The 27,438-nt window shown below is 38.8% G+C and overlaps 1 protein-coding gene across 1 annotated transcript in view; it reads left to right on the plus strand.

Annotated features, from left to right (window-relative positions):
* The first annotated feature begins 2,152 nt into the window (after window positions 1-2,152).
* LOC138067088 (POLG alternative reading frame-like) overlaps window positions 2,153-27,438 on the plus strand; it is a 52,466-nt gene continuing 27,180 nt past the window's right edge. Inside the window, exon 1 of the mRNA XM_068941053.1 lies at window positions 2,153-2,534. Within this exon, the coding sequence (XP_068797154.1) occupies window positions 2,153-2,534 (382 nt within the window). The remainder of the gene's footprint in view (window positions 2,535-27,438) is intronic.

The following is a 27,438-nucleotide window of genomic DNA, read 5'->3' on the forward strand; positions in this document are numbered from 1 at the left end:
AGTAACTGTTTATTCTCTCAGCACATTTGCAACCTCCTTGTCTGTGACTTGCAGTGTTGTGAACAACTTTTCCCCCTGAAAGTGGAAAAGAATAATCAAAATGTTTTATAAACTGCCAGGGGAGAGGGTGGGGGAACCCACATCAGGATATCTGGAAGAGTTTCTACCAACTTAGCAGATTTTACATTTCGGTCTCCTGCTGCTGAGGCATCTAACGCGAACCCTAATTTCCAAAGGGGGAGCGAAGGGAGAGAACGTCAATATTCCGTCACGTGTATGTGCGGCCGGATTAAAACAGCCACTCTGGGACACAACTGGTTTTTCGGCAGACAGCTGCAGTGAGGGTCTGGGCTGCAAGGCCGGATGCTGCAGCGCAGCGAGGAGAAGCCCTGGCGCTGGCTCCCCTCCGCGGCCCATTTATACCTGCGGTAAAGGCAGCGGGGTGCTTGCCCGTAGGAAGGGACAGGTGAGACTGGCTTGCCTGTGCACGGCGAGGGAGCAGACAAAAGGTTCCGTAGTCTGTGAGACCCCGGTGAAATAAAGCCGGCTCCGCGCTGCTCTCGCACAAGCCGCAGCAAAACGTAAAAGCGAACGCACGCAGGAGTACGCTGCGGCTGGCGCGCCTGGAGTCGCCTTGAAAACAAGCTGTCACGCACCACCACCAGACAGACACACATGTGCACACGCGTGATGCAGAGACCCGTTTGCAGGCGCAACGGCGCGCGCGGAGAGCCGTCCCTGGCGCACCCCCGCCCGTTCCCGCAGCAGCCTGCCGCCCCCCCCACCCCCCCGCAGAGGAGAGCAGCCGCCGCCCCCCCCCTCCTTACGCGTGTGCGCGCCCCGCGGCCGCGGAGCGGGGACGGCGCGGCCCGCAGGGCGACCGTGGCCGCCCGGCACCACCTCGCCGCCACCTCTCCGCCTCCCCGCCCGCCTCCCCGCTGCGCGCCCGCCTCCCGGCACCCGGGCAGCGGGCGCTGCCGCCGGCCGCAGAGCAGCCCCGGCCACGCTGCGCGGCGCGGAGTGACGGGGCTGGCCAGGAGACGTGCGGGTGCGGGAGGGGAGGAAAGGCCGGGGGGAGGGAGGGAGGGAGGGAAGGGGAAGGAAGGAAAGGAAGGGGAAGGCGCGGGAGTGTGTGTGTGTGTGGGGGGGTGTATGGGGAGGGAGGGAGGGGGGAGAAATCAAATAAATAAATAACCTCCGCACCAATAAGAGAGGCAGCGGCTGCCAAGCAGGCTGGGATCGGATGGGAGAGGTCCTTCCTGGGCTGCGTTTGTTTGTTTGTGACTGGAGCTGCAAAGTTCAGAGCCAAACGTGTTGCTTTCTGGCGGCTGCGGCGGCCGCCCGGCTTCACCGGCCGGCCCGGCCCGGCGGCAGCCTCCGTGCCGCTGTGACTGAGGGACGGGAGCGGAGCGGAGCGCCGGGCGGCAGCTGCTCCGCCGCTGCTCGAGAGCCTACGGGCAGGTAAGTGGCTCTTTTCTGCACTTCTGCCTAGCATGCTGCGGAGGATGTCTCTGCTCCGCAGTTATCTGTCGCGGCAGGAGCTGCTCGTTTATCAAACTTTGCCTCCTGTTGGCTCCCGCACCCCCACCTCGCCTTTTCCAGGAGGGTGAGTGCTCGAGGTTAATCGGTTTTGAGGGGAAAGGGTGTGTGGGGGTGTGGGGGGGGAGGTCCTGGCTCCGCAGGGCGCAGTTCAGCTCTTATCTGGAGAGGGGACTTGTCCGAGCCGTGCGCCCCTCCTGCTGCTCGGGCTCTCGCTGCGAGCCCCTCGCCCGGCCGCTGCCTGCCGGAGTTTGCAGGGGCAGGCGGTGGGGTTGAGGCACGGCGGTGCGCAGCCAGGGAAGTTTTCGCCCGCCGCGCTCGGCGCCCGCGCAACAGGCACTGACGGCGGGAGGGGGCGCCCCGTCCCGCGGCGGGGGCTGCCGGCGTGCCGGCCACCCCCGGCCTCTTCGGGGTAATTTCACTCGGGTTTTCAGCATCTCCACGGGGTTGTCTTTATGGAAGCCTCTGCCCTGCGTGAGCGTGTGTTTGTAGGCAGGCATAGTGCAATCGCTAGAGGCCCGCCTCTTTTCTTTTCTTTTTCTTTTTCTTTTTTTTAAAGAAACTTGCCGATCCTGATGCGGGATGGGGTAATTTTCACCACGGCGCGCAGAAGATGCGCGTCGGGGCGCAGGGCGGCTCTGTCCCCACGCTGAGGGGGCGCCCCCTGGGGCGGGCGGCGGGCAGGCCGGGGGCGCTGCGCGGAGCCTCCCGCGGCGCTGCCGAGCTGCGCGGGGCTGCGCGGGGCGCGGGCGCCCGGCAGGTGGAGCAGTGGGAAACAGCGGCGGCGCCGGCAGTGATTTCTCTCGGCTTAAGCCGCGCTGAAGGAACAGCTGCTGTTAGCGAGCGCGCTGCTGCGCGGCGCGGTGTCCCTGGGCGTCGCGCTCCGCGGCCCGAGCGCGCCCGTGGGTCCCCGAGTGGGACGGTGCCTGCTATGGACGTGGCTGTCCCGAGCGGCCGTGGGGCGGGCGCTTTCCAGCGAGGGCTGCGCGAGTCAGGTGGCGACGGCGCGCTCCTGCCTGCGGTTTATCCCTGATCGCACGGATATTTTCCTGCTAGTGATTTTCTTTCTGGTTGTCACCATGTACTGGAGAAAGATAAGCTTCTAAGAGTAGTCTGTCTCAATTATCACAGAACGTATAAAAGCATAATTGCTAAAATTGCTGAATAGTGACTAACAATTAAAAGACTATCCCGGTACTGTGCAGCTAGCAAGGAGCAGGCTGTACTAATTGGATAGTTAATGACATTTAAATAGGCAGGCTTTCTTAAAATAGTAAGCTCTGCTCTTTCAGGGAACTGAAAGGGTGTTAGAATATTTAATGATTATATTGCAATGATGGTAACACTTCTGAAAGGACTATGGTAATTAGTTGCTAGCTTGGCTGGTTGCAGTGGACGATGCCATGCATGGCTTTAGAGCATCAGCTAACAGAAGGCTGAATGTTCATCGGTTTTCCTTTAATAGGTAAATATAGCTAAATACCTTAGAATTTGTGTGAAGCTAAATTGAAGGGGAGGCGGCAGTATTTACATTTTCGTCCAGTGAAATCCTCTTGTATCTTTTACTGGCATGGTTTGACTGAACTGATAATTAAACTTGAGTTTTATGTCACCTACCATTTACCACTTGAGCTTTATGTCACTTTATACCACTTACATAGATTAGAAATAGTTAGGGTTTAATGTTGTGAAGATTGGATCAGAGATGGTGTAATAGTGTTCTTTGTGTCATCCTTTAAAAATGAAGCAGCTAACATAGTATGTTTTTATAGCAATAACATACTGGGTTAATGTTGTTCTTCAGTGACAAAGCGATATGCAAATCAGTTTATCTGTGGTTAAAGTTTATTTTGTAAACTCTTTGTTTGTCCTCCAAATCTAATATATGTCCCACATAATGTGAAAATATTCTATGAGAAACTTGCACAGTAACTGTATAAACTTGTTGCATTGCATTTTAAAAGCTTCCTCAGTATAACGTGTATTTAAGTTGACATAAAAAGCAACAGAATGTAAACTTGATGTGTTTTTTCCACAAAGAAAATGTATGCCACGTTCTTCATCAAAAATATGTATTGAAGGAAAATGCGAGAAACTGAACTAAATCGAATATGCTATTTAATTTGCTAAATTGCATATCCTATCTAAAGGACTACTGTAGCGGGTACCATTATTAAAATTTTAATGTACATATGGATTCATTTATTTGTTCTTCACTTAGTCTTTAAGTTTTGTATTCGAAACAGTTTTGTCTGCTTTTAAAGTTAAAAACAAACAAACAACCCCCCAAAACACTCATCTAAATACTGAAAAGGCTTGGAGCGTGCGTCTCCCAGACTCCCAAGGAAGTCAATGAAAATGCTTGAGCTTCACAAAAGTTAGACTAGTTTTATCAAACTGAGTATATTTTGTTCTTGTATCAGATACTGCAGTTCTCACATGGGTCAGTTTGTGTTGTATCCCAGTCTTGCTCTGTTCACTATTACTGACAGGCTTGTCAAATACTTTCTTATTTCTTCTTGCATGCCATACTATTTGAATAATCCTTTTAAGCATTGCTTCTATCTTCTGAATGAGTTTGATTCTCTGCTTTCCCAAATGAGGGTGTGTAAATATCAGAATAATGGAGCTTTTGTTTTTTTTTTCTCAGTCCCTGTGAAAATGTTAGCTTGAACAAAGACGGAGTTTAATGTTAAGGTTGGATTTTCTGCAAAACAAAAAGTATGACTTTCCACACAGCTGAAAAATACATAGCTGAATGTGTTATCAAAGATTTACAAAACACTGATGTCTTGACATCTGGATTTGTGAAGTGCCTTTGATACAACATGTAGTGTGAGAAAATGCCGAAGACGGTTTTTGGAGGAAAAAGCAACAGAAAGAATACTAACAATGCTATCAGTGAAATACTCAATTGTATAAAACTGTTTTATGGAGTTCTGTTTGTATGTTTTCTGTATACTACATTCTAATGGTACCAGGTCAAGTTTTACAAAAAAAAATGAACTCTGCTTGAAAAAATCTTCCTAGTGAAACGTGCAGTTACGTTTCTTCTATAACATCTGCATATTTTTCTTACCCTGATGTTTCCCACCTCTTTATCGGTAAATCTGTACAGGAAGATTCCCCAACATTATTACCCATATTTGTCCGTATTGCTTCCAAATTACTCCACTTGAAATCTTTCTTTCATCCCAACATTGCAATAATAATAAACTTAATGTCCTTACCAGGTTAATAGTACCTCTCTGCTCTTCTAACTTTTGTAAGGATTTTTAATAGTGGTTTACACCCAGTATATCCAGGAAACTTGTATTTACTAGACTCATAGCTCAATATGAGTAGAACTGAAAACTTTAAAATCTTAGAAAATGCAGTTTTACTAGCAGAGGAGGAAATACGTTCTTACATGCTGTATAATTACCATATTGATATTGCTTGGTTAGGTAAAGGAATTTCAATTTTTGGGAACCTGCTTCTGATTATGTCATAACAATAAAAGACCCTGCGGTTGATTTTTGAAGCTTCAGGATACATTACACATCATTCCAGGTTGAAATAATGTTTAAGAACCAGAAGTGCAAAATATTTAATGTGTTCAAGTGAACAGGTTATGAAATTCAGTATCTGAAAACATACAGAAACATTTCTAGTGTAGCTAATAACGTAGGAAACCACTACCTCTGATTTTAAAAAACTAAGTTGGCTTCATAGGTTACGAGATTTTTTTTTCTACATTATAATAGTCTGTTACTGTATTAAAGATAGCAAGTTAGGTTATAAACTGATGATTTCTGTAGGCTCAGCAGAGTCATGGTCTGCAAATTATCACAATGACTAAAGCATTAAATTACTCTTTTATTTGTGCATTAAAGATTATTTCATACAAGACCACTTGCAGCTCTGCTATGAATACATTCATACTTATGAAATGATGTTGTTTCGGTCAAGTCAGTAAAGAAACTAAATTTTAAACGTGGACCTGTTACTTTCTGACTACTAATTTAGTAGTTTAATGATGACTAGCAGTGGCATGTTTGATAGCTATTTGTCACACAGAGGAGACTGAACTTGGTTTTAGTCACACATATGCACTGATACATGTGTAAATGTATAGCTATATAAGCTCACTGTGGGAAAAACAGTCCTGTTTTATTCAAAAAGTATTAGCAAGAGAAATAATCTACCTGCTTTAAAATTGCTTTATAAATTTGATTTGTTACCTTATACCTTCTACCCCCAAAACAGACTTACAAAGTAAGAAAGATTTTGCAAAGATTCTTTAGTGTTGCAAGTGTTTCAACTGTCGCGGGTGGAAAGATCAGCATGGAATATTTGCAAATACTGTTCTTCTAGAAACATGAACGAGTCAAAGATATCGGTTTCATTAATTCAAATTGCCTCTCTAATCTTAAACTGCTGCAGTATAGTTCCTAAAAGACAATCTGCCTGTGAGCTCTGCTGAAATCTAGAACTCTTGAGAATGTCTTTTCTAATAGCTGCTAAATGTTCCTGTGTTAATTAAGAGCTAATGTAAGTAGGAGAGAATGTTATGACAGTGTAATGGTCTCCTGTTGAATATAAGTTCCATGGCTAAGCAGACACACTTTCAGAAAATAAACATGTTATTTCAGCATTGTCTGTACAATAGGAAGTGCTTCTGCAAAAGCAGAAATAATCACCCATAGAGAAATCCGTTCATCATGCTTCTATTGTAGTAAGTACTCTAATGAAAGCAGTGTGGCTTTGCCTTTATTTACTAAATACGGGGCTAGTTTCCAGAAATCTGTAAGGTCACACACATGGTTTCCCACTCCAGTCCTGGTCTGCACTGATACACAAGGCTTCAGCTAGCTGAAGCTTTTGCTCCTTCCTAGGGGAAGGGAACGCAAAAAAAGTAATCATATTCCAGAATATGCTGTCATTACTGTTTGACAGTGCAGAACGGCAGAGGGCGGACTCACAGCCTTCCCACTGTGTATGATCTTGACCCATATGGAGTTTTTGGAGTAGGAGCATTTTGAATATTAAAAGGGAAGAGATCAAGTCACTCTTCCATTCTGATAGATACTTATGTTTAGACAGTCATTCTGTCTATTCAGGAATCATTCTGTCTTTAAAGTAGTGATAAAATCACATTGATGTAATCTCTGCTGAAGAAGTAAGTGACAAATCATTCTGGTTGAAGTGTTTTTTCCCACATTGATCTCTACTTTTTTATTATTTTATTTTTAACCTGCTACCTCTTGGGACACAGTAACATGTATATGTAGCCATAATGATGTTCAAAAGAACATCAACCATTTTCAAGGGCAGGGAGCAGGGCACAACCAGGGGAAGCGGGCCAGCCAGCAGGGACTGAGCTCATTTATCCACTTGCCTGAGCAAGCGGGGTGAGGAAGAAAGAAGAATGAAGCCTGTGTTAATGGACAATGGGCAGTGCCTGTAGGTCACAGCAGGAGTAAAGCTTGTCAAAGTTGGTCTGAAGCACCTCCAACTCAGCTCTGAGAGACAGTATCTTGGCAGCTAATGGTAGACTGACTCTTTATGGTAGACTGACCGTTATTTGTATGATTTCAGATAAAAGCGTTTGACCTGTTAACAAAACTTACCTGAAATGCACTGATTTATGCAGTGATAACCATCCAACATTATGATTGATAAAACCCATTTGGGCCCTGTTCCTGCAGACACTACATACATGTTTAATCTGATGATAAGTCCTGCTCATATTTTTAGGGCTATGACTTGATATAACAAGAGATATAAAGTGTAACCTTTTCTTGGAAGCAAAATCTGTTTAATACTTTTCTTTTTGGAAACCAACAACTTTGATTTTCCTTTTGGCAGATCTCTTACTGGCAATGAGTCATATCTCAGCAATAAAGTATATAATACAGTTAAAGTTATATATGCTAACCCCAGCAAATCATTGGGATAGAATTTGTTCTTGGACATCAGAGATTACTAGAGCTAATTTTATGTTGTACTGACATAAAAGACTACATTTAAAGGAACATACAAGTCTTGTAAAGGTAACGTTGCTAACTAGTTACTACAATGAAGAGGACAAAATTCAGGGATGAGAATCTAAATGGGCTAGCTGATGGTCTGAAGGGAGATCACAAGCTGGAGGAAAAAGATGATAGTTAATATAGATTCATGCTTTGTATTTCACAAATATCCTACTGATTTAGGGCTCGTAAACTAAGGATAGCTTATGAATTAGAGTGAGTAAGAAGGTACTGTACATTCACTTGATAGCAACTGTTAATTTAATTGGATTTTTAGCTGCATTTCAGATTAAACTGCATGTGTGCTTGTAGTCCATTGCAGCAGGAAGTAAAATACATTAATTGGCAATGGCAAGACTAAACTAATTAGTTTTACTTCACTTTGCAAAAGATTTATTGTGGCTTATGTGTTTCTGGGAAAAGGAGTAGTAGATTGTTGTAGGATGCTCTGGAATGATTTTTTTCTCTTCTTTGTTAAAAGAACTGGATAGTTAGGGTTTACTACAGGAATAGCTAGGATTGGCAACACTGAGGCACAAGTGGGATAAGGGTTAGGTTTCGCCATCCTTCCTCAGAGTCACTAGTAAGTACTTAAGTAACTGGTGAGTATTCAACTCAGATGTGCTTTTGGACTTCTCATGCAAAAATAGGGGAAGAAATCACACAAAGGAAGAGAATGAGAGGAGACTGCATGGGACTGATTGGCAACTAGCAACAGCTGTTAGAACAATCAAGGGGGATGACAAGTAGTCATTCTTTAGGAGAAACTGAAAGAGTGAGGATTAGTTGTAATATAAAAAAAGAAAAGGAAGAGTTAGAGAGAAAGGAAAAAAAGCACTAAAGAAGAATTTAAAATACTGTCTTGTCAGAACTTGTTAGGACAAAGAGGTCAGCCAATGAGAGGGAGGAGGAGAAAATTATTTTTTTAAAAAAGCTCTTTTAGAGTAAAAGATGGTATGTTAGTGTATATGAAGACAGGTAAAAAGTTTATCTCTTGATGAGCTTGTGATGGGCTGCTACAGGACACTGAGTGTCTGAATCTCAAACAGTACATTGATTCTTTAGGTTCTAGGCCGGGTGGGGAGAACTACTCTTTATATGCACAGAGTTTACTTCATGCTGTGTGGAGGATGTTCCTGGAGGACTGGAAGAGCTTTTAGCAATTTCTAAAAATTTCTCTGTCCTAGTTTCCTTTTTACAGACTATTATCCTACTGTCTTTTCCTCTGTCTTTGTTTTCTTTACTTCTGTGATTCAAGAACATGGGGATCTGAAGAGAAAATTGACCTAAACTGAAAACTCCCTGAACCAGTAGAATTGACTAGGGCTGTGATCACACTCAATTTTACACTGCTGCTAGTGTCATGTAGAGTGATATTGTGAAGGATTCTGTCGATTTTTGGTTCAGCTGCTAGTTGTCATTAATGGTAAAGAATCACAGGGCGAGTCACTCACTATCTTCAGTCAATGAATGAGAAACTTTGGTATTTTCTCTGAAGCGTTCTTTTTTCCTCATTATAAAGCTTTCACATAGAATCGTTTCATTTCCTGACTGAATATCTGCAGCTGATTTTCAAAATAGCACATGGCATGTGAAGTCTTGGTTCCATGGATGTTTTTCTTGATTGAAAAGTTAACTGAAATTGTTCCAACTCTTTGGCTATTCAAGTCTACTCCCTAACAACCTTCTCAGTTGAGTTATTTAGATGACTATACAGACAACCAATCTAGACTGAGTAAATCTGTGGCAAAAGAATAAGAAAGATTTGTAACTATTTTGAATCATCTCAAAGCCCTAAATATTTTTTTTTCTGTGCAACTGAGGGTGCAGTGTAAGGGTGGGATTAAGTAATTTAGGAGAAAAGAAGAGGTGGGATCTGTTTTAGCCAGCTTTGCCACCAGAAAAAAAATTGTGGAACTTCTGTCTCACACTTGATATCATCTATAGACTGTTATGAGAAGGTTTTGAGATGGTTTTATTATTACCCTTAATCTTCTGTGCCATAACAACTAGAGACCTAGTTAGAGAGCAGGCCTCTCTTGTGCTAGATAGTATGTACATTTAATGACTGCAGCTTCTGCTTTGTCCTTGTAACGGACATAAGAGTCCATGTTCTTACAAAGATGCATCCACTTGCATATGCAGCACATCTAATAAAATGTGTGAGAATATATATTTATATTTAGAATTTTGGAAAATGTTGTTAAACTGTAAGCTTATCCACCTTTTCATCACTTTACTTTCACTCATATATGCACCATTCTACCATACCTTCCTTAAGGGAATTTCACAGCCTTCACATCACATATTAAAGTCCCATATGCTATTTATGTATCAGCTGACTCCTGAATATAGCATAAGTAGTGTGCAGCCATCTACTGTGAATAATTCTTTGCTAAGGAAGTTTTCTATTGCTGTTTTTGTTTACTCAGAGCTACATTCACGTTTGCTTTTTTGAGCACGTCTTCACTTTTGCTTTCCTATTTTGGTCTCATCTATTTCTCAGGTGCAACTGTACTTTTGCTATTACTGTAGTTAGCTGCATTTACAACTGTGATTGAATTCACTGTGGTCAGTCCTGGCTGCTGTATCCTGAGCTTTGAGTTAACTGTCCTTTTCTCTGACTCTCTCATTGTATGACTGTGCCTCCTTACCACTCCATCTCCCCACAAAAATGCTCCTAAGTTGATATTTTGGGAGTGAAATTTGAGCCTCAAACCATCCTTTTTGTGAATAAGCTGTGAGCCTGGGAAAAGATTTATTGTGAAATCTGCATATCAGCATACCTTCCTTCTATCTTGCATAGAAAAAGGAAAGCATGAGGAAAAGCTGCAGGAATTATACCTTTGTTTAGATTAAAATACAATATATTGCTCAAAAGTTTCTTAATTAGCACACAAACTGTGATCTGCTCAAGAGTTGTGTTCAGCTTTCATACTTGCCCAGAATAACAGAAGAAGTCTGTATTGTTTGAGTTGTTCCCCCCCCCCCCCTTTCTTTTGAAAGTCAATTTGATGTCAGTGAAAGAAGTGTTAGCTTCATGAAAAGCTTTTCAACCTACCCAGGGACAAGGTGCACAGGTATCAAGGCTGTATTTCTTCATCGCTGTCATAGTATCACCTCAATCCTGCTTTCGGGAGACCACTTCTAAATTTAATGTCAATTTACACAATTCCTTGTTTCTATTTCCACCGTGTGTGAAGATATCCTTATTTTTTAGATGAGAGCATTTTCAAAATGCCTATCCATGTTTGTAAAATATCTACAATGACAAAACATACAGAGTAAAATGTAAGCTGCAGAAAATAATACCGCATATTGAACTGCCTGCAATTTCAATCCTAATAAAAGAAAAACATTCCCGAAGTTATTTCCCATTTCTACATTTCCCAAGCATTCCTTCACTACTCCAAGATCATGAATCAATGGATGCCTTCATGAGTTTAAGCCTTCAGATTCTGGACCCTGAGGGACCCGCAAATAGAGATTTATCATCAGTAGTGATTTCTTGTTTAAATGGCTTAATATGCTTATGTTTAAAGGTTGTTTATATATATGCTATGTTTAAAGGGCTTAAATGCCCTCAATAACCACAGCAGAAATATTGTTTCATGAGGGGAGGGGGGGAAGATATGTAATGTAACGAGACAGTGAGATGTTTCAAAAACTGTTCATTCAGACCAGTATCATGAACTTCATTTAAAAAAAAAAGTTTTCATTATTCAGTGGAGACGGTAAGATACTAGTAGCTTGTGCCATCTACAGAGAACGATACCCCACCTGAATGGCCGCATTCTGCATTAACGCCATCTTCTAAACACTCAAAGGCATTACCTCATGTAAGGTATATGTAAGTTAACAGTATTTCTGCTGTGGTTATTGAGGGCATTCAAGCAAGAAATCAACTACTGATGATAAATAATATACTGTATTATACCTGTACTCTCTTAAAATCAGCAATCAGTCTGTTATACACTAAAATAAGTTTTGCAGGGAGATACAAGGAAAATGTGTTCTACTTTAAGTAGAAACTGTATATACTTTGCTTTCTGTTATTTAGCTACTGCCAATTGCTTTCTGTTCCTCAGAACTTTGCTTCTGACAAATACTACCAAATATACTGCATACTGTAAATATTACAGTGACAGATCCTTTCTGTGTTTTAATACTTTCTTCTTGTCACTGCAGCAAAAATTGCCTAACACATGTGTTGCTCTCTTCAGTATCTTTATCTCTGGATTCTTCTTCTTGGTGGTACCTCTAGTTAAGAGAAACACTACATTTCCTCCAGATAAATGTTTCTTCTCTTCTAATAGTATCTCATTATTTCAAAACAAAACAACAACAGAAAAAAACCCTATCTGTCTCTCTCTCTTTTTAATTAGAGTATTGGTCCTGAAATTCATAGTGAAACTGCTGAATGCTAAATTACATAAGCCTGGAAGCGAAAATTTTAATTTTTTGCTGGACCAATCTTTCTCCTTGGTTATTTTAATCTTAACTTTTGTTTTCCTGGCATCATTTCTCAAGGTATGAAAATTCACTATTTTTTTTTAATATGAATAACTAAAAGACTTAACTAAATAAAAGATGACTCAAGATGAAATGTTTTGTGGTTACACACTTTTCAATTTAATGTGCTTTGGTCATCCATTCTTACATGATATATAAATTGCCTAAATAAACTGGCATGAAACTGAAGAAAATATGTAGCACTGAATTATCAGAATATTTAGAAGCAGGATTTCATTGCTTTAAAGGTACCATCCAGCATATTTGTAATAGTGATTTTGCCTTGTGTCATTTAGTCTTTTTTTTTCTTTTTGTATTCGTTTCTACTTAGGCAATGAGAATAGGCTAGCTGATTTTATTCACCTTACTTTCCAATGAGTTTTTGTTCTTCTGGTTCTCAGAGCAAGATGAGGTAAAGAGTGCAAAAAATAAAACAAAAACCTCCATATTGATATTCTCTATTGAAAATACTGTCTATATTTAGTAAACCTTCATTCCTCTTTTCCCGGGGGAAAATGCAAAAAACACTTAGAAAAGGTTCATGCAAATTTTACAATTTTTATAAGCTTTAAATCTCAGTTCCTAATTGAAATAACTGTATAGTTTAAAGATCAGCAGCACTGCAGTACATCAACAGTTCTTTTTGCACAAAAAGTGTTCTATGTTTTTTTTAAAACAAAACCCAGCTCCTTCTGCTTTCATTTTGTGGTTTATAAATTTGGCATTCTTCAGTTTTACTTGCCTATTTTGTATCACCTGTCAGTGAGTGTCAACCCCCTTAAAAAAAAATTTCTTAGAATCCCATCTTGCTAATATTAATGCATGCATATTCAAGCCAGAGTTTAAAATATGCGAATCAGAACACATATAGAATAACTTTCAATGATGTAGCTACAGTATTAGTCTAAAAATAAATCACTTTGAGAAGTCTGAAAAATCAGATATTTGGAAAAAATAGTATGATGATAATTTATTTTCGTTTACATATTTCAGTTCATTCTTGCCTCTTCTGATAGTGCATTTGGTTTTGCTGTTAAACTCTTATTTAATAATTCTGGTGAGAAACTTCTTATGACATATTTGAGTAAATTTAATTTAAGATCTTCCAGATTTATTACTGGTTTTAAGCATAATCTTGTCCACACAGAAATTATAACCTGCAGAATTTGTGCCAACAAATGTTATGACTTGTGCAAATACTAGCTGACAAATTAGAAAACGTGAAAATCGGTCTACACTTTAGGACTCCCTATATAAAGAACAATTTGGAAAATAATAACAGTCCAGTTTTCTACTGAAATGTGGCTTTAAGGAATGCACTATTGAGTAGATCATATAGTCCACTGTATGTTGAAGAATTATGTAGTATTTTGTATTTGTATAGAGAACAGTGATAGAACTGAAGTGGCAACTTACAGTGCAAGAATAGCTGGTAATGTGTGAACAATGCTGAACTTAACTGAACATCCTCACTTGTCAGCACATGCGTTCTTGTATATAAGAGAATTCACTACTCTCACAAAACAGAACTACAATACCCTAGGCTATCAGTTTTTGCGAAACGTGTATTTTCCTACTGCTTGGTCTAATTTGGATTTAAATTCAAGACCTTTGTATAGTTTCAAGGTGAGAAGTACCTTGAAACCTGTTTTGAGATTCAATTTTATGATTGTCTTATTGTCTCATTTATCCTCCATAATATAATTTCATATAATAAAGTTGGTAAAAATTCCAAGTAAATAATTCATAATGGTCTTTAAATTGGAGAAGAGGATTTCTTCTTTTTGTAATTTAATTTGAGAGAATTTTATTTCTGATTTATTTTTACAGTTTACTGGGCAGAAATTAGTGTGTTAATTTCTTATTACTTCAGTGAATTCTGAGTCTTCACTAATGTTAAATCTTTATGCTTTAAAGTACATGTATAGCCACTAAGAAAAGTAATATTGTCAGTAAATTTCAGATTCAGCTAATTTTCTTTCCAGTACACTTCTCTGGAAATTACCTTTTTGACAGAATGTGAAAAGCTACGGAAAGAGTTTTATCATTACCTAATTTTCTTTCCGTTGTTTGATTTGATATACAGGAGGCCACTGGAAGTCTCATTCTCTTTCACTATATGTTAAAAGAGCTAAATGTAACCTTTGTCACTGGCTCAGGAGAGCTCTTATACAAAGTCATTTTCTACGAAATTGAAAGCTCCTCATAGTCAATAATCACTTTATATAGTAGTCATATATCTTATCTGGTAGTTCAATTATCACATAAAGGTGCTTTATTGTGAGGAATTTTCTTAGGTAGGCCAGTTGTTTGGTTGAAATCCAGCAACGTAATGAATCAGTTTTTTAATATCTACATTAAAAAAACCTTATAGACTGTAGTCAGGTGGTGATTGGCTCTATAGTCCTTTCAGTCTGACACTGCTACTTGTTCTATGGAATAATGGTAAGAGTGATACTGTATTGGTTAGAAGTTAATTTAATCTACTTTGCAATCTGAATGGCTCTCTCTCGTTTACTAGGTGTCCTTTTTCCCTTTATAGAGTCACTCAGTGGTAATATTGTTTTACAGGACATTTTTCTTTCTGCCTTTCTTCATTCTCCTTAACTGATACCATGCTGAAACCATAGCACACACTTGAACTGAAGATGTCTGTACCTGACTATTACAAATTTTGTCATTGGTTGCTTGTGCTGTAGATGGTTTGGATTTTTCTGGATTTGTTATATTGCATTCAGGCGCATGTTTTAATTCTGTGGAATAATGCAGAACAATCCAGTTTGCTTAATTTGACCACTTCGGCTTTCACTGTACTTCATGGAGAAAGCCAGCTGTCTTTTGAGGTACGGTCAAAAGGACTACGTGCTCATTGAGAAGATGTACTGAGCTGGTTAACAGAACATGCTGGTTACAGTGGTTTATCTGAGATCTCATAACTCTTTGGGGCTTGAAAGGCTGACTCAAAACTGTATATTAGAAGTCACTCTGCATTCAGAAGCCAGAAATCTGGCATTTTTTTCTAGGAGTAAACACCTAAGATGAGAGGAGCTTATTCTCTTTAGAAGGACAGTAATAGTGATCAGAGACAAGCATAGTGCTTCGGGTAGTAACCCAGACAGCAGAAACACCGATCTTCTGGTCTGCCATCTTTTGAAGGGACTTCGACCTATAACTCCTCTATCCTATAGAACGAACAGGTTATGTAGTTTTATTACTGTGCAGTAAGTAATTTTGTGAGTTAAGTGAAAAATGGAAAGAGAATTACTCTGAGAGTTAGTGAATATCAGAAGAGTTCTTGGGTATGCTACTGAATTACTTTTGCATTTTTCCCCTATAGATGGTTATTGGGTAAACAAACCAATCCTATCAGTAGGAACCAGAATCCAAGTCTCAAAACAATAAACTAAAGCTGTAGATCATTAAGCTCATAGATGCACAGGTATTCAATGTCAGAGGTGGCTATAAAAGATCTGGCATTTAGTCCCGGTTAGTAGTACATGAAGAATGAACAGCTTTAGCAATAAGTTTACTGAAGAATATAAGGTACTCCTCTATTATCACAACATTCTTACATACTTTATAAATTATACACAATGGCTTTATTATATTTTGCAGAGTGTCACAGTTATATTTTTGACTAGCAGAGAACTTTGAACTGGATCACAAAGTTCAAACTTCAGGGTTCAAACAACCATGTGCATCAAACAGCCATATTTTACCATGACAAACTTCAGGTGAAAGACTTGTGTAACATTTTATTGTTGAACTGTGAAGTCCTACAATCTGCTAACAACAGTAAGAAAATTAAAATTCTGTTTGGGATCATGTAGTGTTGGATTACCATCAAAGGCCTCTAAGTTATCAACATGATACCTTTTTCAAGTTAAAAAAAAAAGTGGAAAAGAAAGCCTACTAAAGCCCTACGAAAATAGTGATTAATGAATCTCTTTCGCATTTTAGAAAGGTGCATGTGGGGGTAATATGTCTACAGTCATTCCTTTCATAGTCATGGCACATACAGTAGAGTGGAAGCAAGAGTATCTTACCCAATTTAATATGATAAGCTCAGTTATCAGTAATACATTCTCTATATAGTTATGATTTTTATAAGTCTTAAGTTCTAAGCTCCTTGGGGCATGAAGAATGGCTTTCTGCATCTAAGTGTAATGATTCTCTCATGATGCCAATATAGTAGTTTACAATAATATTCCGGTGACGGACAGAGTAAATTAAACGGCCATCTGTCTTATTCTGTACATTTTTCCTAATTGTAAATACTTAAAATATTCATAGAACTTCCAGATTCATTGTTTACTCCAACTGCTTAACCTGTAACTACAGAAGCTTTTAGTTCACTAAAAGCTTACTTGTATTCGTTATCTGAAGAGTGGTGGCTTGGCAAAAGATTGGAATGCTTATTACTTGTGCTGTATTTCTTTGTCATCTAAAAATCTAGACATTTATGTTCTTAAGCTCATATATAAAGATGATTTGGTCTAATTATCAAAACAAGAAAGAAGTTCAGCTCAGAAGCCATAACAAAAATGCTAAGGACTGTTTATTTCTCTTTATGAGAATAATGGGCTGAACTGTTCTTAAAAGATGAATGAGCATATTCTTCATAAAATTAATCTGTCTCACTAAAGCAGTATTCATGTGAAATAAAATGATGACTTGCATTTGTGTAGGGAGCAGGTACTGAAGAAGGCTTTTGAGCCATTATTATGCTATAACCAGAATTAGAAGTAAGCTGGAAAGAAAGCTGGAAAAGAATTTTAAAAAAATCAAATTTGGTGTTTCTGCCTCTCTTCCTGGCTAGTTGCGAGAGGTAATAAATGCAGAATGTAAGTGAAGTTCTGTTACATTGTGGTGAAAAACATCACTGAGTTTGTAGGGTAGATCTAAAATTACCAGAAATTCTGATGTTTGTAGGCACCTACTTTGGAATGGCCAAAACCAGGGGGGAAGAACCCACCACTATATTATAGGTTCATCTCTTTGTCACAAATTTTTACATAATATGATAGTGTGTGTAATAACTACACTGAGAATATGAGAATGTAGAGCAAGAATGTTTGTTGTTTCAATTGCATGTTAAAATTATTTTATGGTATCTTTTGGGGGCCTTTTATAATCAGTAATTCCACTTTATTTTTACTTGGTTTTTATTTCTTTTGATAGGTATTTCTGAATTGGGGCACTTGCTTTTCTTTGTTTTCAGACTCTGAAGAACTGGTAAAAAAAATGATTTCTCCAGTGGTTCTTGAATGGGTTAACCTAGGGTTTAATAGTTTGCTTTTGCAGTTTTATGCTGTGAGTGTGTTGGGATGTATATATATGAAGGTATGATCCTTTCACTTCTTTGTTCTGAAATATTTACTTATGGCTGATTGAAATTATTTATTCTTCCGCTGTCTGTTCTTTATGTAAACATTTGAGGTCATCTTATATGAGAGGCTTAAATATTTACAGCAACATAACAATAGTTATTATCTATTGACAACATCTGAGGGCTTGAAATGAAAAAACAGTAGCATTTTTGCATAATTCTCTTATTTAAAAATAAGTATCTTTAAAAAAACAAGTTTGCAACGGTACTGAAGAGAATACTCAATGAATAAATCAATGAATATAATCATTCTTGAGAACTGCTAACTTGATGTTTCCTGAAAACTGTATTTAGAATTACTGCTTGATAAATTAGCTCTAGTTACGACACAGCTCCTGTAGTTTCTCCTACTGAATTTAGTGGCAGCCTTTAAACACAGAATCACAGAATCACAGAATGGTTGAGGTTGGAAGGGACCTCTGGAGATCATCTAGTCCAACCTCCCTGCTCAAGCAGGGTCACCTAGAGCACATTGCCCAGGATCACATCCAGACGGGTTTTGAAAATCTCCAGGGAAGGAGACTCCACTACCTCTCTAGGCAACCTCTTCCAATGCTCTGTCACCCTCACAGTGAAGAAGTTTTTCCTCAGGTTCAGATGGAACTTCCTGTGGTTCAGTTTCTGCCCGTTGCCTCTTGTCCTGTTGCTGGGCACCACGGAGAAGAGGCTGGCCTCATCCTCTTGACACTCCCCCTTCAGATACTTGTACACGTTGATGAGATCGCCTCTCAGTCTTCTCTTCTCCAGGCTGAACAGGCCCAGCTCTTGCAGTCTTTCTTCATAGGAGAGCTGCTCCAGCCCTCTAATCATCTTGGTAGCCCTCCGCTGGACTCTCTCCAGGAGTGCCATGTCTCTCTTGTACTGGGGAGCCCAGAACTGGACACAGTACTCCAGGTGAGGCCTCCCCAGGGCTGAGGAGAGGGGCAGGATCACCTCCCTCCACCTGCTGGCAACATTCTGCCTAATGCACCCACCTTCTTGGCCACAAGGGCACATTCCTGGCTCATGCTCAACTTGTTGTCCACCAGCTGTAGTTACAGGTTAAGCTACTTTCCAGCAGGTCAACCCACAGCCTGGACTGGTGCATGGGGTTATTCCTTCCCAGGGGCAGGACCCTGCGCTCACCTTTGTTGAACTTCAGGAGGTTCCTCTCCGCCCAGCTCTCCAGCCTCTCCAGGTCCCTCTGAATGGCAGCACAGCCTTCTGGTGTGTTAGCCTCTCCCCCCAGTTTAGTATCATCAGCAAACTTGCTGAGGGTGCACTCTGTCCCTTCCTCCAGGTCATTGATGAGTACACTGAACAAGACTGGACCCAGGACTGACCCCTGGGGGACACCACTAGCCACAGGCCTCCAACTTGACTCTGCGCCATTCACCACAACCCTCTGAGCTCTGCCATCCAGCCAGTTCTCAAGCCACCTCACTGTCCACTCGTCTAGCCCGCACTTCCTGAGCTTACCTAGGAGGATGTGATGGGAGACAGTGTCCAAAGCCTTGCTGAAGTCCAGGTCGACAACATCCACTGCTCTGCCCTCATCTACCCAGCCAGTCATTCCGTCATAGAAGGCTATCAGATTGGTCAAGCATGATTTCCCTTGGGTGAATCCATGCTGACTACTCCTGATCACCTTCTTGTCCTCCACATGCTTAGTGATGACCTCCAGGAGGAGCTGCTCCATCACCTTTCCAGGGATGGAGGGGAGGCTGACAGGCCTGGAGTTTCCTGGCTCCTCCTTCTTGCCCTTTTGGAAGACTGGGGTGACATTGGCTTTCTTCCAGTCCTCAGGCACCTCTCCTGATCTCCAGGACCTTTCCAAGATGATGGAGAGTGGCCTAGCGATAACATCCGCCAGCTCCCTCAGCACTCGTGGGTGCATCCCATCGGGGCCCATGGATTTATGGATGTCAAGTTTGGACAAAAGATCTCTGACCTGATCCTCCTCAACCAAGGGAGAGTCTAGATATGTAGTGTAACATAGTGTGTTAATGTCGTAGATAAGAGCTGAACATCAGTAATTATAATCAGGTACTTGCACAAAAACTGTGTTTGACTATTAGCTAATGTCTGCCTAAGGAAGTTTTCTGAAAACTCTTTAACAGGCTCAAGTTAAACTGCTGAGATGTCTGCATTGGCATACATTGGTAAAAACAGTTTAAATTCTGGCATATTATGATAATACTTATGCTTCACTAACTCAGATATTGACAAGGATATGACTCTATTGACCTAGTATGTCAGTTCAGTCTTCAGTAGCAGTTGTTAGTATCTTTTCCACTATATCTGCTCCTAATGCCATGTGCCAGCATGTCAGAAAGACAAAGTAAGTGTATGGGCCTAATTCTACCCCCTCTGAAGCCTACAGGAAGATTCACAGTAACTTCACTGAAGTTTGAGTCATGTGCTAACTATTTTCCTTATGTGTCTAATGTGCTCTCACCAACAGTTATCAAAATATGGAGATAGAAAATGCCAAACAATTACATGGACTTAATATGGAGCACAGCTGGACTGTACATATCTGTTCATATTAAAACTACAAGAGACGCTGCTAAGCTGTAGGACGTTTGATTGAGATATGCTAAAAGACAGTTATAGTGAGTAATACGCCTCTATTTTCCAGCTCATCTCTTTTTCTTTCATCCTCTCCAGTTCCTGCTTTCCTTCCTTCTTCTTTCTTTGTCTAAGAGTGTTGGCTTGCTCAAACAAATGGCAATAAAGTTAGGACAAATCAAAGGAAATAATATGGTCTGTTCATTAGATAATGCCGATCCAGGCATCTGGGACTATTTTTCATGTGCTCAGGCAAATAAATCAAGCAATAGTTACCAGTTTTTGCTGCCAGACTTCTTCCTTTCCTTTTCGGATTCTATTGGCTAATAACACAAATGCAAATTGTTATTTTCCTCCTTTTGTTTATAGGAAAAAATAAAGTGTATGGAATGCTATTGTAAGTTTCCTGATAACTTGGATCTTATTTTATTATTTTTTTTTAAAGAAGAGCTTTTTTTTTTTTTTTTAACACGTTAACTGAGTAGGAAGAAATCTTATCAGTTATCCATTAAAGGAGAAGAGATGACACTTATGACAAATGATGGATATTTTTGTCTAATAAAAGAATTTAGAAGCATACTGAAGTTTTTTATATAACTTATATGAGTAAAACTTTTCTCATTGAGGGAGAAAGGCAGGTGACAAATTTGATCAATCTTTTATAAGTTTATATTCAGTAGAAAAGAATGGGAGGTGCCTAATGTTTCCAGAGATTTTTGATCTGAGGAGAGATGTTTGAGTCATAAATTGGCATACACTCTTGCAAGTATTTGTCCTAGAGCTAACCGTCTGATACAAAATCAAGATTCAAATCCTATGAAAGGCTAGTGCTATCCAAAGAAGGACTGGAGAATGCAAAAATATATAGAAGAAGGAATAGTTAGAAAGCTTAAACCTTTTGCAGACAACTTACTCTAACCCTCATATATTGCGCAAAGCAAACTTCTTAGGGTAAAGATGCATTGATAATAAAAACTACTTTGTAAAGGCAAATTTTTAAGCCTTGATTGACTGTGAGTAAGGTCTATCTCAAAGTATATATCATGGCTTGTAGGTAAAGCTACGCTTGCTGAGCTGATGGAATAATCATCATGTACTGGTAGCATTTCCACACTTTTCCTATGTTCTCCTACTTTTCACCTCTCTTCTTCTCCTCCATTCATACTAGTAATAAATTTAGGAAACAGGAAAGAAAGGTAGAACTGATCAGAGAATATTTACAGATTCTGATCACAACAATCATTCATTCAAAAGGACATATCAAAGACCAAAAAAGCCAGCAACAGATGCAAGAATATATTTTCCTTTCTTCCGGTTTGCTGTTATGAAAATCTTTCTACAATAAAAGCTTTAAACAAAACAGAAAGGCAGAGAAGAAAAGCTCCTCATATTCATCTTCCCAACAGTGAAGGTGGGATTTCTTTTCAGACTTGAATAAACTTTAAAATCATATATATAAGATGAGTTAGTCTCCCTCTCTCTCTCTCTCTGTATAAAATAGAAATATATATGAAATAAAAATTGATATTTACAGGATTAGAGCTGGGCCAAGTCATTCATTCATTCATTCATTCATTCATTTATTTATTTATTTATTTATGATGGCAAATTAAGATTGGGCAATAATGAAATCCTTTCACATTGTCTAGATGAAATGTGGCTGATTTAACAGATTTAGTCCTACTGGGAGGGGATTTTTAACTCCTTGAGGTTTTAACTACTTTGAGACAGCTCTGCTTTTTACCTTTATTGTTTTGAATGTATTGCCCATAATTTTTTAACATTTCTTACTGGATTTTTCCCCTATAAATTACAGGCAAGAGAACTTTGTTTAGAATTCATTGTAATGTATAATACATTGCTAACAATTAGCAATGATAACATCACTAATAAATGCAATCTTGTCTCTATAGAATTTTTAAAAATATGTTCTATGTAGTTTTGAAAGCTTTGTTCTTCTGCCTTTGGGAGTAAGTTGGAAAGTTCAGCCAGCAAAGCTTACTTTCTCAAAGGACACAGCAGGCATTGATAATGTACTGTAAACTGTAATTCTGCAGTGACAACATACTGTAGACTGACAGGAATCTCTTGGGTGCCAGTGACAGGGTTGTAATACTTTCCCAGTGAAATGACTGATGTCTTTGAAAGCTTTGTTTGATTTCAAAGGACATCGCCTTTTTCTTTAAAGGTGAAAGCTTTTTAGACACCTGTAATGAAAACGTATGACTATAATAACAGTAAATAAAATTACAACTCTTCATGAGAGATTTATTGTTTCAATGTGGTTAAGTCCATCTTGATTTCCATTCAATTACTACATAATTAAATTGAGTTTTCTTAAGTATAATAAGTTGTCTGTTTTTCTATTAATATGAATTGACAGCAAGATTATCAAATTTTCTGAGTTAGAACACTGAATTCTTTATTTTATATATATTTTTATATGGTTAAACTACCCTATAAGCAGCCTTTATAAAGATATGGAAGAAAGGCAAAAATTTCAGTTAATGTTTCATTACTGTTTTCTTATTTATTATCTAAATATAAAGGGTCATACTTTGCAGTAACAAAAACAATAAAACCTTTTTTAGTTATAAATACTATTCTTGTTAGAAATGTGGTGTAACATAGTGTGTTAATAAGCCTATACATGTAATACATAAACCTATTTAATAAATCCTTTCATAGATCAGCTCATTTACAACTTATTTAAAAGAAAAATCCAGTCAAATCCAATGCACTTGTTGGAACCCATAGGAACCAATGATATGCTGGACATTGCTTTATTGTAATTAAAATCTTAGTATTTGAGAAGCCAAGTTGCTCATTTGTCCTTTTTTCTCGTAACTGAAAAAGATGAAGCAAAAGACAAATCATACTTTTACATAAACTTTCCGGGAAAGGCTTTGACCTTTAGTGTTGATGTTGAAGTTTATGTTGATTACGTTGATTAGCTTAGTACAATAGCATTCTCCCATGACCTGTTTACAGATATTATTTTTTCTCTAGAATATAACCTCTTAGATTTCATTATCACTTTTTCTTAAATTATTATGTTGTTCTTTTGCCACTTAATTTGTCATCATACTTGCAGAGTAACGTGACAGCACTGCTAGTGTTTTGGTCCGTTCTGGAGGCACCAAGCTCTGCATCAGGTCTTGAGCAGCCTTTGCTAGACTTTACTGGCTTTGTTTAAGATTTTTTATAAAGCTATTTTTCTTCCATAAAAAATAGTTACATCTTCTTTTGCTTCAAAAATTTTCCCTCTTTTCATTTCCATATCTATTCTTCTCTTTCTTTGAAGCTAAAAAGCTTTTAAATGGAGTATCTGCTGGAATGCATTCATCTTAATTCTCTATAATCTTTCTCAACTATTTTTTGATATTCAGCATCAAGCTGAAGACAAAGCTTCTAAGTATTTTGGTGATATTTTGGCCTCCCCAGAGAAAAAATAACCTACGTCATAAAATAACCTAGTTCTCCTGGCTTTTGCTATTTCCTTTTTTGGATTTAACTCAATGGAGAAAAACAGTGTGTTCTAGCTTGGTTTGTCCAAAGTTTGCTCATAAACTAATAATTACAGTATTTACTATTGAATTTCTACTGGGCAACTGCTCAAAAAATTAACAGCAAGCAATAACAGGAAAAGCTCATGAAGGGAATGAATGAAGCATGTATTGAATAAACATTCAGTAAAAGAAAAGATCAGTGAATGCATACTAGTAAGCACTGGTTCTAATGTAAACTGCAAGGGTTTAACTCTTTCAGGTCTGAGGAAGAGAAATCTATGTTCTGATATTTATAACATTTGTTTTAATCTCCCAGAACCAGCTACCCAATTTTTTTTTTTCTACTACCCTGAAAATGAAAAATTCCTGTGACAACTATATTGAACTTCTCTATTCCTCTGTTTATTTATGTGGAAATCTTAAATGAAGCTCACAGGGACACCAATGCCCTCCCTACCTAAAATATTCTCATTTTAAGCTAGAGATATTTTCAGAACCAGAGAAGAAATCAAAAGGTCTCTTCACTCTCAAAGTATAATGTATTGTCCTTTCATTTTCTGAAAGATGATATTCCTTAACACTGAGTCATATAGGAATGTATAGTATATGCAAGAAGAAATGAGAGCAAGAAGCCAGTGAAGTCTTACTTAAATGTGAAAAAGGGGGGAAAACAGCGTGCTCAAGATATTTAAGTTGACTGATTTTTCATGTTACAGGTTGCTCTGACATGCTAGGAAAAGTCTGAAAAGATGGCATCTTACCTGTTACTAAAATAATTGTTTGCTACTTATTCTTAAATTAAGGTAGATATTTTTTGTTCCTGTCATTTGTCACTAAGTGTACTACTACTTTATAAGAATAGAAGATCCTACTTCAGGCTCTAATCTTCAAGTTGACAGGTTGCAGCTACTTTGACTGATTTTTTCAATCTATCCCTTAAAATAGTCTTTTCAATTAAAATTCCACTTTTCCTCCAAAAATTATCGAGAAAACATTAATTACACTTTGGAGTTCAGACTGGGCTGCTCTTCAGATGTGAGGGGTTGCACTATTAGAGTTAGCATCTTTACAGAGAGAAGTCAGTCAAACAATCCTGGAAGCCATAACAGCATGTATGTTTTCCTGCCTTCATGGAAAATATTATACTCTGGCAGATAATCTGTGTCTTTTGTCCCTGTCAAGTGTATGTCTGCTTTGTTTTGTATCTCCATGAAATGACTCAGAGGAGAAAGTTTCAGTAGTGTAGAAATTGTAACAAGTAAAAGGACAGGTGCTTAACAATACTTCTAATAAAATCATATATGTAATTATTTCTATAAACTATATCTGCATACTAACAAGCACCTTTCCACTGGCATGTCAAAATTCTTCATGTGCTCTCCTGTTCTGCAGTTCTAAAGAATTTAAAATAATTTTTCTCCAATTCAGAGACTTGTTTTCTCTAGTCACCCATGTTTATATACAGCCATCTTCTCCTTACATACACCCCTGAACAACATTCCATTAGCTTAGATTTTCAGAAACTTAAAGAGATCCTTCATCTGCTTATTTATTTCTGTTTCAGTGACCTGCAATCATTTATCTCTGAACGTTTATGTAGATTGTATCAGCACTAGTCATTTTAGTCATTTCTGGATTTGTACTGAAGCGTAGTTAATATCTGAAAATATAATCATCTTCATATAATTTGTGTTGCATGTGTGTTTTTTTTTCTCAGTTACTGTTTTCAGCACTGTATTTTTTTTTCTTCTCACGATATCTAACATTTATTTTTCAGAGGGGAAAAACTGAAACAGTGCCTGACTATTTGACACTAAAAAAAAATCATTGCTGAATTGCAATAATGCACTTCAGGATTTTGAAGGAAGGAGGACTGAAATCTGAAACAGAATAAAAAGCTTAACATTTTAATGGCAGAAAACTATGAAGCAAACACTGGGAAAGGATATGGAAAATGCTAATAAAAAACAGGACGTACAGGAAGTTATCCTTAAAGTTTATAGGGATCATGCTATCTTGGTATATCTTGTACATGTTGATTAAATATTCAACATACTAGAGTGATGGAACATAGTAGATAGCTTCCAGGATATTAACTGCATTCATTAAGAATGCATTAATGGGCTGTCATACCTGGGGAAAAATAATCTTTTGCACATGTAAATGAGAGATCAGTTGAAATTTGTTATATCCTTCCATAAAAAAGTAATCTATAAAGTCAATATGCACTGCTTGTTGTGTAACTTGATGTTAATTAGGATGATAAAGTATAAATATCCTTGCATTCTGCCAATGATTATTAAATCATTTTACATTTTCTTTTACTTTAAAAGATTAAGCATTTTTTATACAGATGTATAATAAACATAAGTACCAAGCAGTTATATAGAGACAACAAAGTTAACTGCTTGAAAAATTACTGTATCTTTTAATAATGAATGGTATGCTTGAAACTTCATTTGAATGTCTTTAGTTTGCAAAACTCAGATGGAAAAGCCACAAGGATGTTTCCTAATAGTGTTCTAGTTGTTCCCTGATGATTGCAAGAATTCAGATAAAACCTTTTTGATAGTTTTTGTTTGACTTTTCTTCTATTTTCAAGCTTTGTGAAGCTAGATTGGAAGAGGGTCTGTAACATTTCCTAGTTCATCTAAATAGTTTACAGTTTTCAAGCTGTAGTGAAGAAAGTGTTCAGAAACACATTCTGTCAACTTCCAATTAAACTTTTATTGCTCAGGGAAAATGCATAGAGACAGGTGTAGACAGAGAGATGCAAGCTCATTTGCATCTGAGGCAGTTGGCTGTGAACCTGGGATAGGCCCAAAGCTGTATAGCTGCATCAGTTGGGATCTGTTCCCACATTAACATAGCCTTACCTCTCAAGGGAGCTTTAAGAAGGACTTTCAATGAGAAAACAGGGCATTTTTTGACAGCCTGTGGGAACTCTTCAAATGAGAAGGGCAACCTGGAAGACAGTTTTATGTGCCTTTCTCATATTTAATAAATAGACAATGAACGATGCAATAACTAGCCAATGCAGGGTATAACTTATCTTCTCAATATGTGAAAAGGTGGGTCAATCACAAAAATGAAGTTTCTGTTAGGTGAATTAAAGAACCTGTCCTGAAAGTTGAAGGGGATAAGAATAATTCCTGGGGTGCATTAAGCAGAGTGTTGCCAGCAGGTGGAGGGAGGTGATCCTGCCCCTCTCCTCAGCCCTGGGGAGGCCTCACCTGGAGTACTGTGTCCAGTTCTGGGCTCCCCAGTACAAGAGAGACATGGCACTCCTGGAGAGAGTCCAGCGGAGGGCTACCAAGATGATTAGAGGGCTGGAGCAGCTCTCCTATGAAGAAAGACTGCAAGAGCTGGGCCTGTTCAGCCTGGAGAAGAGAAGACTGAGAGGCGATCTCATCAACGTGTACAAGTATCTGAAGGGGGAGTGTCAAGAGGATGAGGCCAGCCTCTTCTCCGTGGTGCCCAGCAACAGGACAAGAGGCAGCGGGCAGAAACTGAACCACAGGAAGTTCCATCTGAACCTGAGGAAAAACTTCTTCACTGTGAGGGTGACAGAGCATTGGAAGAGGTTGCCCAGAGAGGTAGTGGAGTCTCCTTCGCTGGAGATATTCAGAACCCGTCTGGATGTGATCCTGGGCAATGTGCTCTAGGTGACCCTGCTTGAGCAGGGAGGTTGGACTAGATGATCTCCAGAGGTCCCTTCCAACCTAAACCATTCTGTGATTCTGTGATAATAATATGGAGAACAATACATAGGGCAACAGAGTTTTAGGAGATCTGAAAGAGGGCTGAATTTCCAATAAAACTTTGTCAGTATATTTTAAGGAAACTAATAATCAAGAAATAGGAGGATTGAGTAGTGGATTTTTTAAAAGTTTATAATAAATAGATCACTGAAGATGTTGAATAG

This window comes from Struthio camelus, chromosome 4 (genome assembly GCF_040807025.1).
Source record: "Struthio camelus isolate bStrCam1 chromosome 4, bStrCam1.hap1, whole genome shotgun sequence".
NCBI classification, from domain to species: Eukaryota; Metazoa; Chordata; class Aves; order Struthioniformes; family Struthionidae; genus Struthio; species Struthio camelus.